Raw genomic sequence first — 16781 nt, 5'->3', positions numbered from 1 at the left:
CTCTCCAGCCCTCTGCCCAAGATTTATCCCTTCGGTGGTGCAGCGGCCCGGCCCATTGGGTGCCCATGCTCCTGTAAGTAACCCTTTCATTCCTTCAAGTAACTGTGGTGCTTAGTGCTAACTGTCAACTAGACTAGAGCGCCTGGGAAACTGATGCCCACTGAGGGTTATCTAGATGTCGTTAGCTGAAGAGGGAAGAGCTGTGCATTAGCGGTGACAGAAAAGGTGCTGAGCAGCACAGACTCACTGCTGATTGTTCTGACAGTAGATTCCATCTGACCAGCTCCCTTAAGCTTTCGGCGCTCCAACTTCGTCTCTGTGATGGACTGTACTTGGAGCCATGAGTCAGGAGGAACCCTCTCCCCATTAAGCCACTTTCAGAGTGTTTTCTCACAGCAATAGATAAAGAAACTAAAACAGGGACCCTAATTAAACTCACAGACTAGAGGGGAGCTGTCATCTTGGTCGGTTGCTATGGCAGATCCGGTGCAAAGAGCTGTCTGTGTCTTCCCAGGAAAGGGCCACACAACAACCACTAACCCGGAGTAGAGTTGTCAAGTATGAAAGACAGAAAAAGCAATAAAAACACACTGAAGATCAGCAACAGAAAATCTGGAAACTTCCAGAAGACACAATTTTTTTTTTAAAGAGCCCACAAAAATTTAATTAATTAATCAATTAAATAATTAATATTGAAAACAGGGTTCTCATGGCAAGGCATGGTAGCTCACACCTTTAATTCCAACACTTGGAAGGCAGAGGCAAGTAAATCAGAGTTCCAGTTCAGTGCTATACAGTGAGACCCTGTCTCGGAGAATAACAAAAGAAATTGGGCTCTCAGGAGCAACAGGTACATAGGACAACAACGAAGTTACAATTTCAAACTGTCAAGGGAGAGAACAAAACTAAAACTTTGTAAGTTATTGTTTACATGTAAGAGTCAAATGAAGATATATTCGAGGCACACAGGTTTCCAAAATATACCTTAAAAAGACCAGATTTAGGGATGTTGAGGTGGCTCATTAGGTAACGCCTGAGACCTGAGTCCAACGCTAAAAACCCATATGCTGAAAGAGAACCAACTACAGCAAGCTGTCTTCTGGCACCACATATGTGCTGTGGTACGCACATGCACACACTAATCAATCAATTAATTAATTAAATACATGTTAAAAGAGACCATGTTGTAAGGAACTCATAGAGAAAGCAGTCCAGCAAAAAGTTAGTACAGGGAGAAAAAAAAATCGGAGACTACTAACAATTACATAAACAACACAGAGGAAAGAGCAAGGAAAGGCACTGAGGGAGGGGCCATCAACAGCACAACTCTTAACAGTACAGAAAACACATCTTAAGTCAGGACCACCTGCAGGCCAAGCCTAGCCCTTGCCCATTTTAGTGAATAAACTCTCTGGGGTGGGCACAGCCGCAGACATTTACTCTACAGCTGCTTCTGTCTCGGGTCTCGGCTCAGCCTAGACTATGTGGATAGGATACAGTAGAGTCTCAGCACCTCTGCACAGGAGGAATGCCTAACACAGAACAGAGGACACAGAAGAGAAAACGGAGATAACTCCAGAAAGAGCCTTCACACAACCTCCAAGCACATCCAGAAGAAAAGGCGTGGTGCCTGTCATGTCACTGATAATCTGATATGTGACAAAGATTCCCAAGAGAGCGTAGAGAGGACAAGAGGAAAATGTCAAAGATTCTCATAAACAACCAATTCACAGAGAAACAAATAGGAAACACAAGATGTTCAACCTTATTTGCAATCAAAGAGATTGTAAATATGAGGTAAGATTACAATTCACAGATATCTGACTGGTTAAGGCAGATGAGGGGCAGGTGCGAATAAAACCAGGTCAGCACTACTGGTGGGGCAGCCTAGCAGTCCCCAATGGAATTAATGTTGTCAGAGCACTCGTGAAACTCACCCTATGAGTAATGCTGACCCTGTACTTCACGGTGAGGCCTAAGTACATAGATGCTTACACACTGTACTGTCTGGTTTTGTGTCAACTTGACACAAGCTGGAGTTATCACAGAGAAAGGAGCTTCCCTTGAGGAAATGCCTCCATGAGATCCAGCTGTAAGGCATTTTCTCAACTAGTGATCAAGGTGGGAGGGCCCAGCCCATTGTGGGTGGTGCCATCCCTGGGCTGGTAGACCTGGGTTCTATAAGAAAGCAGGCTGAGCAAGCCAGGGAAAGCAAGTCAGTAAGTAACATCCCTCCATGGCCTCTGCATCAGCTCCTGCTTCCTGACCTGCTTGAGTTCCAGTCCTGACTTCCTTTGGTGATGAACAGCAATGTGGAAGTGTGAGCTGAATAAACCTTTCCTCCCCAACTTGCTTCTTGGTCATGATGTTTGTGCAGGAATAGACACCCTGATTAAGACACACACCCACAGCTCCGGCTCAACAGGGTCTAGGCTACTACATATCCTCAACAAATCTATCAATCAAAACCATGAAACAGACCTCATATAGATACTCTCAAGGGAGAGAGGCAAGAAATGGCTAGGCTATTCCTTGAATGTTAAGTGAGAAAGAAACTCAAATACATGAAGGAACATTAAATGATGAACAATTTTGGAAGAGGAGCACAGGAAGTGTTGCTTGCTTTCTTCTTCCCAAATCACTCACAATAGCAAATGTCACAATAACAGTATTTACTGCCTGGTGCTGCAGGCCCCGCCCCCATCTCCACCCAACATCACCTGGTACCGGTCAAGGATCCTGAAGTCCTGGCAGGTGGTCCGATATGTAGCTTGTCCAGCTGGAAGCCGGGAAGCTCCTCCATCTTTGGCTCCATAAATCCCATCGACTAACAGAAGAGCAGCGTTCACAACCTCATCCAAGTCAAACAGTGGTAAACCCCGATCCCTTTTGGCTTGCCGGACGATCAGTTTCCGTTTCAGCCTGCGGGCTTCTGGGCTCATGGCCACGGCACCAGGGCATGCCTCCAGCCTCTTGAGCAGCAGCTTCTCCTCATAGATGCTCACAGGTGTATATCTGGGCCCCTTGGGTTTCACATCCTTTTCCAGAGGCGGCTTCCTCTTTTCTCGAGCTCTAGTGTGCAAAGAAGTGTTTGAATCTGTGTCTTCGCTGTCTCCATCCATCCTGTCTGGCTTCTCGTCCTCACTGTCCACTTCCTGTTTTATCTGTTCCGGAGCTCTGACTTTCTTTCTGCTCCCAAGCAGCCCAGAAGCGGACCCAGCTGGGGGTGGGATGTACTCCATCCCCGGGTCTATAACTCCATCTCCTTCCAGCTCATCATCATCTGTGCGAAGCAGAAAGTACTGTTGTCAAGACACAGAAAGAAGGAGGCAGAGCATAAGACTCACACCCGAGGTGGAAAACACAGCAAGTCTTACCATGAAATAGGGCTTGGGGTGGCATCACATCTGGGATGAGGTCTGCTTCAGAGAGCAGGCTGGGTGTGGCAGAATGCGAGGCTGGTGTCCCCGGGGCAGAGAAATCCAGAGAGGGAGAAGGAGACGGGCTTGTGAGGGGGGTGCGGTCTGAGGAGCTCAGGGATGAAAAGTCAATCACTTCTCCTTTCTCCAGTATCATATCTGGCCTCCGGCCTCGGCTTATGAACTTGACAGGGGTAGAAGAGGTGCTCCTGTCAAGGAGACCAGCTGCTTCTTTCTGTGCTCTTCTGATGTCTTTAGCTTCCTGTGTTCGAGACCTCTTCTCTTTCAATTCCATGGCAGATTCCACAGGATTCCGACTCGCCCGTTTTCTGAGCCCTTCAACAGTAATGATGGGATCCAGCATTGGCTTTGAAGCTGCCAGGAAAGAATAAATATCTAATTTCTATATTAACTGTTCTTTTTAAAAATCCATTTTATTTTATGTATATATGTGTGTGTTTCTGGGCATTTAAAATACAGGAGAGAGAAGGCACCGGAAGTAGAAACTTAAGGTTCTTTGGAGAGTTGGTCAGATAGTGTTGCGCTGGGGCAAACAGGTGAAGGACTGTTTAGCTGAAGTGGACACACATGTGAAAGGCTAAGGCCGACTCGTGAAGAAATGAGCTGCTGAGCTACTAACCTATGAGCTGAACTGCCGACTTCCAGACAACACAGATGGGAGTGGCTCCAAAGAACCTTTCAAAACGGGTCCACTTCCCCCAGATCCTTTCTTTCCCACTACCTCTGGTGGGTGGCAGGTTACAAAGGAGGCTAAAGTGTCTAAGAACCATCTTTAAAATGTTATAGTAGGCACCACACTGTCTGGAGCTGGACACAGGTGCTTGTGAGAGATGTAGTTGGGCCTCTGCAAAAGCCTAAAGGACTCCTAATGACAGAACCAGTCCCTTAACTTTTTTGTTTAATATTAAATAAACTGTTTCTCTCATAACATATTTTTGGTTTCATGTTCAATATACAGAAATGTTCAACAAATGCCCCAACCAAAAACCTTACCTGTCTTTCAGAAAGTTTTAGCTGGGTGTGATGGTGCACACCTATGATTCCAGTAGGAGACTGAGAATCTCAATTTCAAGGCCAGCTAGAGGTAGTGAGTTAATGCTAGCCCACAATAGCAAGACCTTTCTTAAACAAAAGCTGCAGTACAAATTTAAACAAATCAATTCTCTTTCACATCCTGGAACTGGTAAAATTTCATAATGATTAATTACCAAGAATATGAGGTGCCTTCCTGACTAATTTTTTTGATAAAAAATAAATTTTACTAGCATAGTGGAGAGTGATTTGGCATCACCACTAACATTTTTAACTAAATATGTTCTTTGATCTAGCAATACTATTCTCAGTAATATACAACTTGTACATAGACTGTAGCACTGTGTACAATGACGGTAAGAAAGGGCAAAGCTGAGCGGAGGGCTCATACCTATATCCCAGTCCTCAGAGGTAAGGCTCATGCGGATCAGAACTCACAGCCAGCACAAGCTACATGACGCTGCCTGGGAACTTAGGTAGTTCCAGACCTAGCAGCAGAATCTGCCTCAAAGAGCCCAGGCATCTGCAAAGGCTGATCACCTGAACTCCATCCTGGGACCCACATGGAAGAAAAACAGACTCCCACAAGCTGCCCTCTGACCTTCGCAAGAGTACATGGCACACTTTCCTCCCCACATATACAAATAAATTTATTTTAAAATTTATAATTAAAAACGAAAAGCTCAGGAGCTTGAGAGATGGTTCATCAGTTAAGAACACTAACTGTTCTTCCAGAGGTCCTGAGTTCAGTTCCCAGCAACCACACTGTGGCTCACAATATCTGTAATGGGATCTGATGCCCTTTTCTGAATGTCTGAAGACAGCTACAGTGTACTCATATACATAAAATAAATAAATCTTTAAAACAAACCAAAACTAAAAGCTCAGGGATAGTGTCACAACCAATCCCAGAACTCCAGAGGTGGAGGCAAGAGGGTCAGGAGTTCAGTGCCAGGTGCAGCTACATGAAACCCTGCCTCAGACCAACCAACGTCACAATAACAGCAACAATTAGCAAAGGAAGAAGCAATCAGAATGTCCACAACAGGTGTGCTGGCACTGGCTAATTTAATGTCAACTTGATATGCAAGATTCACTGGAGAGGAGGAAGCCTCAATAAGATCAGGCTAGGACTGGAGAGATGCTCAACGGTTCAGAGCACCAACTGCTCTTCCAGAGGTCCTAAGTTCAATTCCCAGCAACCACACGGTGGCTCACAACCATCTGTAATGGGATCTGATACCCTCTCTGGTGTGTTTGAAGACAGCTACAGTATACTCACATACAATAAATAAACAAATCTCTTTTTAAAAATCATAAGAAAAAAATAAGATCAGGCTATAGGAGAATCTGTAGGACATTTTCTTAATTAGTAATTGATATGAAAAGAGCCAGTCCATTGTAGGTGGGGCCACCCCTGGACAGATGGTCCTGAGTCCTTTAAGAAAGCAGGCTGAGCAAAACATGAGAGCAAGCCAGAAAGCAGCACTCCTCCATGGCCTCTGCATCAGCTCCTGCCTCTAGGTTCCTCCCTTACTTGAGTTCCTGTCTGACTTCCTTTGATGATGAACAGTGCTGTGGAAACATAAGCCAAATAAAATTTTTCTTCTCCAATTTGTTTCTGGTCATGGTGTCTCCTTACAGCAATAGTAACCCAAACTAAGACAACAAGAGTATTTGATGTTATCATAAAATGGCCATATACTGGAGTCAATGAAACAAACAAAAATCCAGGGTGGATCACATGCAGTGCAACTGAAAGATATCCAAGGCATATTAAGGGAAAATGTGAAGGATTAATTTTATTTTGAGACAGTCTTGCTGTAGCTTGGATTAGCCCAGAACTCATAATCATTATGGCTCAAGCTTCTCATGCTGGCTTGTGCATTCCCATGTACCTAGTTATACTCTGTGTGTGTGTGTGTGTGTGTGTGTGTGTGTGTGCTGGATCTCACTGGATAGCCCTGGCTGCCTGGAACTCACTGTGTAGAGCAGGCTGGTCTGAACTCAGAGATCTACCTTCCTTTAAGCTCAGTACTGAGATTAAAGTTTTTTAGCTGGATGGTGGTGACCCATGTCTTTCCGAGCACTTGGGAGGCAGTGGCAGGCAGATCTCTGTGAGGTAAGACCAGCCTGGTCTACAGAGCTAGATTTAGGACAGCCAGAGCTACACAAAGTTTTTTAGATTAAAAAAAATCAACACATGATAATAAAGAGTTAAAATGCTATTTAGATATAAAATGGTATCACAGTCATCCTATAAAGAGAAAAGAACACACTACAGACACAAACTGAAATATTTAAGGACAAGATGTTGACATGAGACCTAGTTCTATATAAGTCAAAGATGCAGATGGGTGAAGTGGGCGTACAGAAGCGGATAAACAGCAACACTGGAATGGCGGATAGTGGGGAGGGAGGCCGGCTCGCACTGTTCTCCGTTCCTTCAAGTCCACAATGAGATAAAGATAATCAGACTGAAATGGTCTATGCCTATAATCCCAACACTCGGGAGGCAGAGGCAGGAGGATGGTTCAGAGCTAAGGCCAGGACAGCTCTGAGTGGAGACCACGTGAAGACAGGCAGGTGGAAAGAATGGACGGTGGAGGAAGTCACCAAAGAGAATGCTAAAACTAGTGACTTTATTAGAAAATGATTTTAAAAAAGATAAAATGTTTTCTATAACTACTTACATACAGGAAGACTCCCCAGTACCCCAACTCCTTGACTGTGAAACTAACTGTCCGGCCTCACAGCTCCAGAGGCAGCTGGTAGGAGCTGGGGAAAGTCTCAAGCCCAGGCTGGGACTTCTCACAACGTACCTTTCACTTTCAAAGTGGAGGCAGACAGCTTCTCTCCCTCCGGCCTCATGGTTGGGGGTCTGTTATGAACAAGCTTCCACCACCCAGGCTCTCCAAATTCCTGAGCACCTGAACGGAAATAAACAGGACTTCCCACGCTGAGGCAACCTGCTACTGTGCTCCACCACGTTGAAGTCTTCTTCCTAAAGTGCAGAGAATTTAACAGCTATTGACACTTCTACTTGATCACAGCACAGAAAATACATTTGACATAAACTCACTGACTCCTGGCTGCCTGGCTGGAGGAAGAAACAGCACTGCAGCCTGAGCCTGGTGCAGGGCCTGCCGGCCTTCACACCCTTGCTCGGTCATTTCCCCAGGCCTGTCTTTTTATCTGAGAAACCAGGATAACAGCATTACCTTATAGGGTGGCTAAGAGATCAAATGAAGTAATTCAAGTGTAAAACACTTATCACAGCCAGAAGAGATGGCATTTAATCTCAGTCTGGAAGAGGCAGAGGCAGGAATATCTCTGAGTTCAAGGTCATCCTGGTCTACAAATCGGAGTTCCGGGACACCCAGGACCACACAGAGACACCCTGTCTTAAAAACCAAACATTTATCAATCATGGGGGGGGGTGACTTGCTCTCTTGACTATGAGCCTGGGCACTGAAGACACAGTCATTAGTCCTAGTGAACAGCTGTTTCACCCAGAGAACACAGCTCTGTCTGATTCAGTGTGCCCTGACATACCAGAGGGACATACCAAGGCATGCCTCACAGACAGCAAATATAACAAAGTAAAAACACATGTTAAAGGCTGACTACTCATCCACTGAAAATTACTTTAATGGCCACAATTTTCACCTTACATATATAAATCAACTTCCAGAATTTCTCAAAACTTAACTTTTACAAAAGGAATTCAATCTTTTGCCAGAAAACACTGCTTCAAATGTATACTGAAACACAAAGGGAACAGTTTAGATGAGGCTCCAGTCCATATGCAAAGACTTGATCTCAGGGTGGAGCTACTGGAGTTGTGAAGTTTTTAATGAGATCTTATGGGAGGTCCTTAGGCTATTGGGCATGCTCACCTAATCTCTCCATCAGTCCTTCCCTGTCTCTCTGTTCCTGGCTCCAAAAATGACAACCTGCTTTGACATACACCAAGACATACTATCCTCATCAGAGGTTCAACCAAAGGGTCGTCTGATTATAGGATTAAACTTCTATCAGGCAAAATAACCCTCTTTCCTTCATGGGTAGCCTGTGTTGGGTGACCTGTGATGGTGCTGAGGAACTGACAGTGACAGGAAGCTGTCAGAGTACGCACACGCACTGTCTTCCCTCCAGCCCACCTCTGAGCTCCAAGCACCTCCCTACATCCTTTTTTTTTTTAACCTTTCCAATCCACCCCACTCACTCAAGAGCTAACTGTCCCTCGTGCTTTCTCATCCTCACCCTTCCCTTGACAGTCATTCTACCAAGGAATGTGGCCATGAGGATCCAAAACTAAGGACAGTGGAGTGGCATGCCTCCCAAACGACTGTTCCTCAGACACCCTGCTCCAGCAGTTCTCTTAAGGTAATCTTCATTGTGTGTGTGTGCAGGTGCCTAGAAACCGGAGGATGTCAGACTTCTGGGAACTAGAGTCACAGATGTTTGTGAGCTGGGATATTGGTGCTGGGAATACAAGCTTGGTCCTGTAAACAAAGGCAGGTTTAGTCCCTAAACCACCTCTCCAGCCCTGATACGTAATTCTTAATGAAAGGTCCAAGGATGCCTGGGGCTCAAGCCTCTCTGGGCATATAAGATAAAAATTACTTTTAGGGGCTGGAGAGGTGGCTCAGTGGTTAAGAGCACTGACTACTCTTCCAGAGGTCCTGAGTTCAAGCTGACATGTAACAGTCAACATATAGAAGGTGGAGATGAGAACCAATCTTCTAAAAGCCAGACAATACTGAAATTTGCAAACAAAGAAAATAATGCCACTCTTCCTTTCGTTTTATACAAAGTTTTTTTTTTTTTTTTTTTGTCTGTTCTGGGAGTTTCGGGGGGGGGGGGGAGTACATGGATCAAGGTGCATATGCCAACAGCAACTTGTGGAATTGAATTTCCACATATGGGTCCTGGGGACTGAACTCAGGTCATCAGGCTTGGCAGCAAGCACTTTCATCTTCTGAGTCATTTTTCTGGCCCAGATGTATGTTATTTTATTTAAAAATGTTTTTAAATTTCTCCTTAATTTTCTAAAATGGCAAATATCAACTATGAAGAAGAAGCAGCTAGCTACCAATTAAGCTGTAACAGAAAGAAAGTGTCAAACAAAATAAGACATTATTTTATCAGAGCTGCAGAGATAGATCAGTCATTATAAGAACACTTTCTGCTCATGCAGAGGACATGGGTTCCGCTGCCAATACCCATATCAGGTAGCTCACGACAACTCTAGTGTCAGCAGACGAAACACCCTCCAGTCTCTGTGGGTATCTGCAAGCATGCAGTATCCAAATCCCCCCCCCCACACACACACACACACGCACTCGGGAGGCAGAAGCAGGCCAGTGTGGTCTACAAAGGGAGTCCCAGAACAGCCAGGGCTACACAGAGAAACCTTGTCTTGAAAATAATTTATTTTGAATTGTATTTATGTATATTTGTGTATCTGTGTAGATATATGCCACATGCGTGCATGTGCCCATGGAGACCAGAAGAGAGTGTCCTGTTCCCTAGAGCTGCAGCTAATTGACAGTTAGTTGGGAGATGCCTGACATGGGTGTGGAAAACCAAGTTCAAGTTCCTGGAAGAGCAGGAAGCATTCTGAGCTACCCCTACAACTACACACATACACACACACACACACACACACACACACACACACACACACACAAAATTAAACTATGTCATACTATTAATTGTAAGATATATCCAACTTTCAGAAATGTCAAATTGCTGAAAACTCTGTATCTTAAAAACCAGTGACTAGGGTTTGGAGAGATGGCTCAGTGACTAAGAGCACTGACTATTCTTCCAGAAGTCCTGAGTTCAAATCCCAGCAACCACATGGTGGCTCACAACCATTTGTAATGAGATCTGATGCCCTTTTCAGGTCTGTCTGAAGACAGCTACAGTGTACTCAAATAAATAAATAAACAAACAAATAAATAAATAATTCTTAATTTAAAAAATCTGATTATAGCAAACAGCAGAAAGTTCTCAGACTCTTCCTCAATAATTAACATTCTTGGAGGTTGAGATGGCTCAGTTGGTAAAGTACTTGCTATACAAGTAGCAAGACCTCAGTTCAATCTCTAGTGCCCACTCACACACCCACAGCCACACAGTCTCTTCTACAAGCAGTCAAAGCCAGGACTGTTATAGCCAATTAAACAATCACATACAATGGTAACTACTCTATAGTAAGAGCCAGACATGGTGTAGCTGGCACACACGGACAATTTAGCCTTGAAAGACTGGGGCAGGAATATTTCTGGGCTAAAAGACAGCCTGGGCTATACAGAGACAGCCTGGGCTACAGAGTAGAATCTCAAAAGAGCAGACAAAACACTGCTTGATGGGATAGCTCACATCTTTAATCACAGCACTCAGGAGGCAGAGGCAGGTAGATCTCTGAGTTCAAGGTCATCCTGGTCTACATAGAGAGTTCTAGACCAGCCAGGACTACATAGTCAGACCCTGTCTCAAAAACAAACAACGAAAACAAAGCAAAAAAATATAGCAATTAAATTTTCACATGTTCTTTAACTTGTTTCTAAAACTGTACATAAAACATTCAGGTTATTCTTAAATTGACTTTCGTATATTTAAACTACCAAACGTTAAAGGCATAAAACAAAAACACTGGTGAGGAATGTAGCCTAATTTAAAAGTTAATCCCACAGTGCACAACTCCCTTAACTCTGCAACAAATGAGAAAGAGATACCATCCTTAAAACGTTAAGGACTGGGGCTGGGATTTAGCTCCTTGGGTGGAATACTTAATAAGGATCTAGGTTTACTGCCACCACTGCATAAAACAAGGCATGTGGGTGTACATCTATAAACCTCAGAACAACAGAGGCAGAGGCAGAAGGAGCAGAAGTTCAAGGAATCTTCAGCTATGTAGTGAGTTGAGAGCAGCCTGGGCTACATAAGACCTTATCTCAAAAACAAAATCAGAACTGTTAGCAGTGAACAGAATAAAAATAGCCCTCAAAAAAAAAATGTAGCTTAAAAGTGCTTACAGGTGTCTTCTGTTGTGGACAATGACTGTCAGCTCATAGGGAAATCTGGTCATTTGGTAACCACCTGAGATTAGTAATTTCTGGGGACCTTTCTAATCACTGATGTTTAAAGCAGTTCTCCAGGTGAGGGACAGGATTGTGGCCAGTCACTTGGGAAATAGATTCAAAGCAATTTCTAAATCTCCTCCTGTCTTCTGGATAGACTAAAGAAAAGTTACTGCTGTAAACTCTCACTGTACTTGTGGCCTTTCTAATCAAAACCAAAAGGCCAAGATTGTCCTTACAACATGAAATCCAGCTACAATTTCATACTGCCGAATTATCTTTATGTACCAGCATTAAGAGTTAGTGTATTTATAGCAAATAATGCAAGTTTTCCACTTACAGTGTGATGTTCTTTGAAAACCAAATATGTTTTTAAAATTAACTTTATTAAGTAGAAAGATTAAGTAAATAATCCAGGTGCTATATCAATAGCAATACTAACTACACTGCAGGGTAATCTCACTAGTCTGTCAGAAACAGAAAAGCCTTAGCCAGCATGGTGCTCTCAGAACACGCACTGGAACATGGCCAACAATATTCAAATAAGCAGCAGTCTTAAAAACAGGTAATTTACATTCACTTTCTCCCAGAAGAAAATTCACTAAACAGAAAGCATCAGAAATCATGAAAACATTCCAAGATCTAATTTTACATTTCCCCCACTTCTAGTCCTATAAATAGTCATATTAAATTCCATAAATAGTGCTGGGGCAGTGAATTCAAACATCAGATTCCTTTCCTTACTCTCTTCTCCGAAGCACTAAAGAAAGCAAGAACCAAAATAGCCTCTTTTGTAAACATCTACTTTGCTGCTGTCTGCCCGCAGCCTTCAGGCCTGAGGAAACCTGAGCAAAGCTTACTTCTCAGTACAGAGGGAGAAGGCTGCCAAAGCTCAGAATGTGCTCCAGCTTTGCTCTGCAGCAGTGATGCAAAGCCATTGTCATCTCTGCTGACCTAATTTACAGTGCTATGCGTCTCAACCAGGAACCATCACCTCAAAACTCACCAGGGCTGGCACGCTCACCTCCGCTTCTCAACTCTTCAGCACAGTCTCAGCCACACAAACCTAAGTCTGATATTAGTTCACCCCTAATGTGAGTGAGCCATGCGTGTGTATGTGTGTGCGCGCGCACATCAGTGGATAAGAAGTATGGGTGTGCTCTCCAGAGTTGATAGGGAAGCTGTAAGAATGAAGAACAATCTGAATGGGTGCTGTGACTGACTGCCCTTCCTGTTTCTCTTCTGATCTCCATGTGCCCCGTCACAGGACAGCACAGTCGATTCCCTCAAGTTAGTTACTCTCAAACTCATTTTAAAAACCTCACACTCTCTGCAGAAGCCTCACGCTCTCCTCTGGAAGCAGAATTAGAAAACAACGGGAATCCACATTTCCACTGTAAAAATCCCTATCAGGGCTCCACTAGGCTCTCAGCTTGTGTATGCCTTGTTTACATCTTTCTGCAAGGATGAGATGTTTTAAAATGTTACCTATTTCCTAGTAAAAAAGTCCAATGTTTCTCAATAAAAGCACAGATATCTTCTTTCCAGCGGAAATAACCTTGACGTCCACTTCCTTCCAGAGACAAGTTGTACATTGCCAGCATGACCACCTGAAACACAAACGGAAGACGGCTGGGAGGCGGGTGAGGAGGGGTGTTGGTACCCACAGGGGAGACTGTTTCGCTTCAGATTCCAAGTAGGAGGGGGACAGAAGACAGAAGGATGAACTCCGCAATAACCGGGCAGAGTTTTACTTCTGTAACTTCACTAGTTCAGTCATTATGTACAACCGTGTCACACAGGAAGGGCTGTTGTATGGCTGGGCTGACAGGAAGCACTGTCACAAGCACCCCACTATTTCCTGTGAGTCTAAACAGAAAGGTCACCTGCTGACAGCAAACCTTCAGGAGCTGCCTCCATACAGCACGTTCTAAGCTTTTTACCAGGCACAGCAACACTCAAAATTTTGGAGCCGGGTGGTTACAGGCATCTATCCACTCATTTAGAGCTGTTTTACCTTTCTCCAAATGCAGACAGGACTAGACTAGGAACAGGACTCCAAGACACCTTGCAGCTCAGTGTAAAAACTCTTATCTAGTCTGAGCCTGTTAGCTTTACAGACAAGGATTCTTGGCCTACTGTGAGAAGTACAGCCCAGAAATGCAAAACCGCATGCCATTAGACTTGAAGAGCAAAGTAAGAGGAAAAGCATCTGAAATCCACCATCAGAAAAAAGCACCAGGGGTTGGAGAGCTGACTCTTGAGAGCAAGCACCCTTGCTGCTCTTCCAGAGGACCAGAGTTCATTTCCCAGCACCACACCAGAAGCTCACAGCTGTCTGTAACTTCCAGCTGCAGGGGGTCCAACACACACACACACACACACACACACACACACAGTATATAACATATCAAATCTTAATTTCTTTTAAAGTTTCCATATAAAAAAGAAGCATGCACTTTGCTGTGAGTAGTTAGGTAGCATTCGAGAGGCTGGGGTAGGATTGTGAACTATGTACAGCCTGTCTCAAGAAACAAAAGCAAACAATAACAAACAAAACTAAAAAGCCAGGTTTAGCATTCCAGTGGTTATGCTCTCACACAATTCTTGGCACCTGCATTTATACAGATGTTTGCTTTATATATGCAGTTTTACACAAATGCTTTATATATGCAGTTTTACACAAATATTTTATATATGCAGTTTTATAGAAATGAACAAAACTGTAGACGCTACTGAAAACTATGATGTCTTCTGTTCTACCGGACGACCCAAAATTAGGTCCCAGCACCCATGTCAGGTGACTCATCCTTTTTCTGGCCTCTGCAGGCCCTTACACATGTGCAGACACATACATATACACAGAAAAAATCTTCTAAAACATCAAGAAACCTAGAAAAGAATTCTCTACCTTTCTTCCTACAAGAAGGTCTGATAACCTGCAATTAAGCCTCTATCAGGTGTGCCCACCACATTAAGCCCCAGTGATTCTAGAATATGCAAATGTCTGTAACGCCCCCCCCCCCAAGTATCTGAAAAAGTGTCTCCTGTGCTGGGTGTCAAGGGTCACAAGGAGGAAGAGAAGACACAGAGGCACATGAAGGAAAGGGGCCATTGATCCAAAGAACAGATCTTGATTTTGTATTTTGTAATGCAGAGAAAATGCTGTGTGTTGCAAGCATCTTTCTTTAGTTAAATCAACAAAGTTTGAGATTTAAAAAGCTGAAAGCACAAATTACAACTCTTAGTTTTTGGACCCATATGGAAATTACTGAGGGCCACTGATTCTCTTTCGGGTTTCTGGTAAAAGATGGACTTTCCAGTTGCTGCCAGAACCACTGGGCGGTAGCCTGAGAGAGCGAACACCTAAGTGTGTGATGTGCTGTTTAGTCAGCACTTCCTCCTTCCGCTACTATCCACGACCAGTGTGTCTTCTACAGGTGAGAAGTTTTCTCCATCACAGCTAACTGGATGAAGTACATAAATGGGACCAACAGTACATATTCTGAGGGTAGTCCAAGAACTAACTTTCCTTTTAAAAACATCTACTGAAGATATTTCCATAGAAACTGACATTCTTGAAAATGACTGCTTGTATTTTCTTTCCTCCATCTTACAGTTTTTATGAGAAGCTACCTGCAGACTAAATACAAGTCCACCTATCTGCCTGCAATTCCCTCGATAGTAACACGCCTGGCTTACATATAGTATTCCATCTATGGGGGGCCTGTAATCACCACAAGACTATACACTCAAGTTAAACTTCCTTTATCCCCTGTGTATTTTTGGCAAGTCAGAGCCTCCCAAGCTAGTGGACAGGTCTCCTGGGGTGATAAATAATAAGGCACTTGAGATAAAGACAACTATTCAGATTATTATATAACTATAATCTATAAGAGACAACTGTGGCCAATGAAGCACCTTTAAAGTCTTCCCCTTCTATTTGCAGTCTCAAAGGAAAGAGTACTAGGTAAGTTGTCTGACTGTAGAATGTTAATGGTCCCCTGAGGGTTAGGGGCGGAGGCTTCAGTTGACTCACCCACCATAACACTCTCCAGGACACAAATAATGCCTGGTTCCTGGTTTATTCTTTATATATCATATAAATAAACATAAACTAAGAAGCAAGACACCCATGGGGTCTCGAGTACAGTTCACAGATATAGTACTTAACGTAAGCAAGGCCATGAGCTTGACCCCAGCATTACAAACCTCAATAAAACCGGTAATTAGTGTAAAATCTTTTATTTTTAACTTAGGGATTAAGATATACCTTGTCACATTTCATACACACAAACACACACACACACACACATACACACACACATTATATACACACACACATTATATACATACGTACACACATTATATACATACGTACACACACACACATATATGTATATTAAAATAAAACCAAACGATTTAATATAGCCTGAAGATCAGTAAAGTTACTGTCTAGAGTGCTGATACTTGAAATGGCTAAAAGTATCTATCCATAAACCAAGACTTGTCTCTGGGTCCCAGTGCAGAAAGGCTACAGGACTTGGTTACACTGTCTCTTATCAAGTCACACTGTTTCTGCCAAGTCTACTTCTAATGTAGCCACCTCTGGCTTCATTATGCAGGAAAGGACTGCCAGAAAAATGTGGGCCTGGTTTTCAGTTAAGTCTAAGCTTGGTGTGCCATAAATGAAACTGGCTAAGATTCTCAAGAACTCACTAAATTAGCAACATAGTTTGAAAACCCATTGCTACAGTGAACTGTAAAGCACCCCACCCCCAGACCACTCTAAAGTGCCTCCTCCTGATGATCCCCGTTTCCTGGGCCATGCGGCCTGGCGTGTGTAAAGAGCTCTGTACTCACTTGCTGCCATGTCAGCTTCAGCCTCTCGTATTGCTCCTTGCCATCTGCCGAGCAATCGGAACAAGTAAACCTGAAAAAGTTATCGCCCTTAAGGTAACTGAGCTGTTCCCTCAGCTGACCTAGGAGAAAAAACAAAAAGTCACATCATGGGTTTCCCCCACGTCTTGGCAATCCAACAGCTCAGTTAATTAACCAACTAGATCTCCAAGTTTCCCATGGCGGGTCTTTCTCCGCAGCATCAGGACAGCAGCCGAGGAGAGAAAGGTTGTTCCTCCTACTGCCAGGTGTCTGCCCCTCCTAGAACCTACGGCTCCTTAGCTTTTAGCAGGAAGATCCTGGAAAAGCAGGTATG

The 16781-nt window shown here is 43.7% G+C and overlaps 1 protein-coding gene across 4 annotated transcripts in view; it reads right to left on the bottom strand.

The window, feature by feature from the left end:
• Positions 1-16781, bottom strand: part of KAT14 (lysine acetyltransferase 14) — a 28520-nt gene that overhangs the window by 9780 nt on the left and 1959 nt on the right. For all 4 annotated transcript variants that reach the window (XM_080930839.1, XM_080930841.1, XM_080930840.1 and 1 more), the window contains exons 2-6: positions 16430-16548; positions 13055-13176; positions 7295-7476; positions 3378-3794; positions 2721-3283 (exon numbers count right to left, since the gene is read on the bottom strand). In XM_080930839.1, coding sequence (XP_080786965.1) covers positions 2721-3283; positions 3378-3794; positions 7295-7476; positions 13055-13176; positions 16430-16548 — 1403 coding nt within the window. The remainder of the gene's footprint in view (positions 1-2720; positions 3284-3377; positions 3795-7294; positions 7477-13054; positions 13177-16429; positions 16549-16781) is intronic.

The sequence above is a fragment of the Micromys minutus genome, assembly GCF_963924665.1.
Source record: "Micromys minutus genome assembly, chromosome: 17".
Taxonomy (NCBI): Eukaryota; Metazoa; Chordata; class Mammalia; order Rodentia; family Muridae; genus Micromys; species Micromys minutus.
The sequence above is the reverse complement of the archived record's forward strand: the minus strand, read 5'-3'. Positions and strand labels throughout refer to the sequence as shown.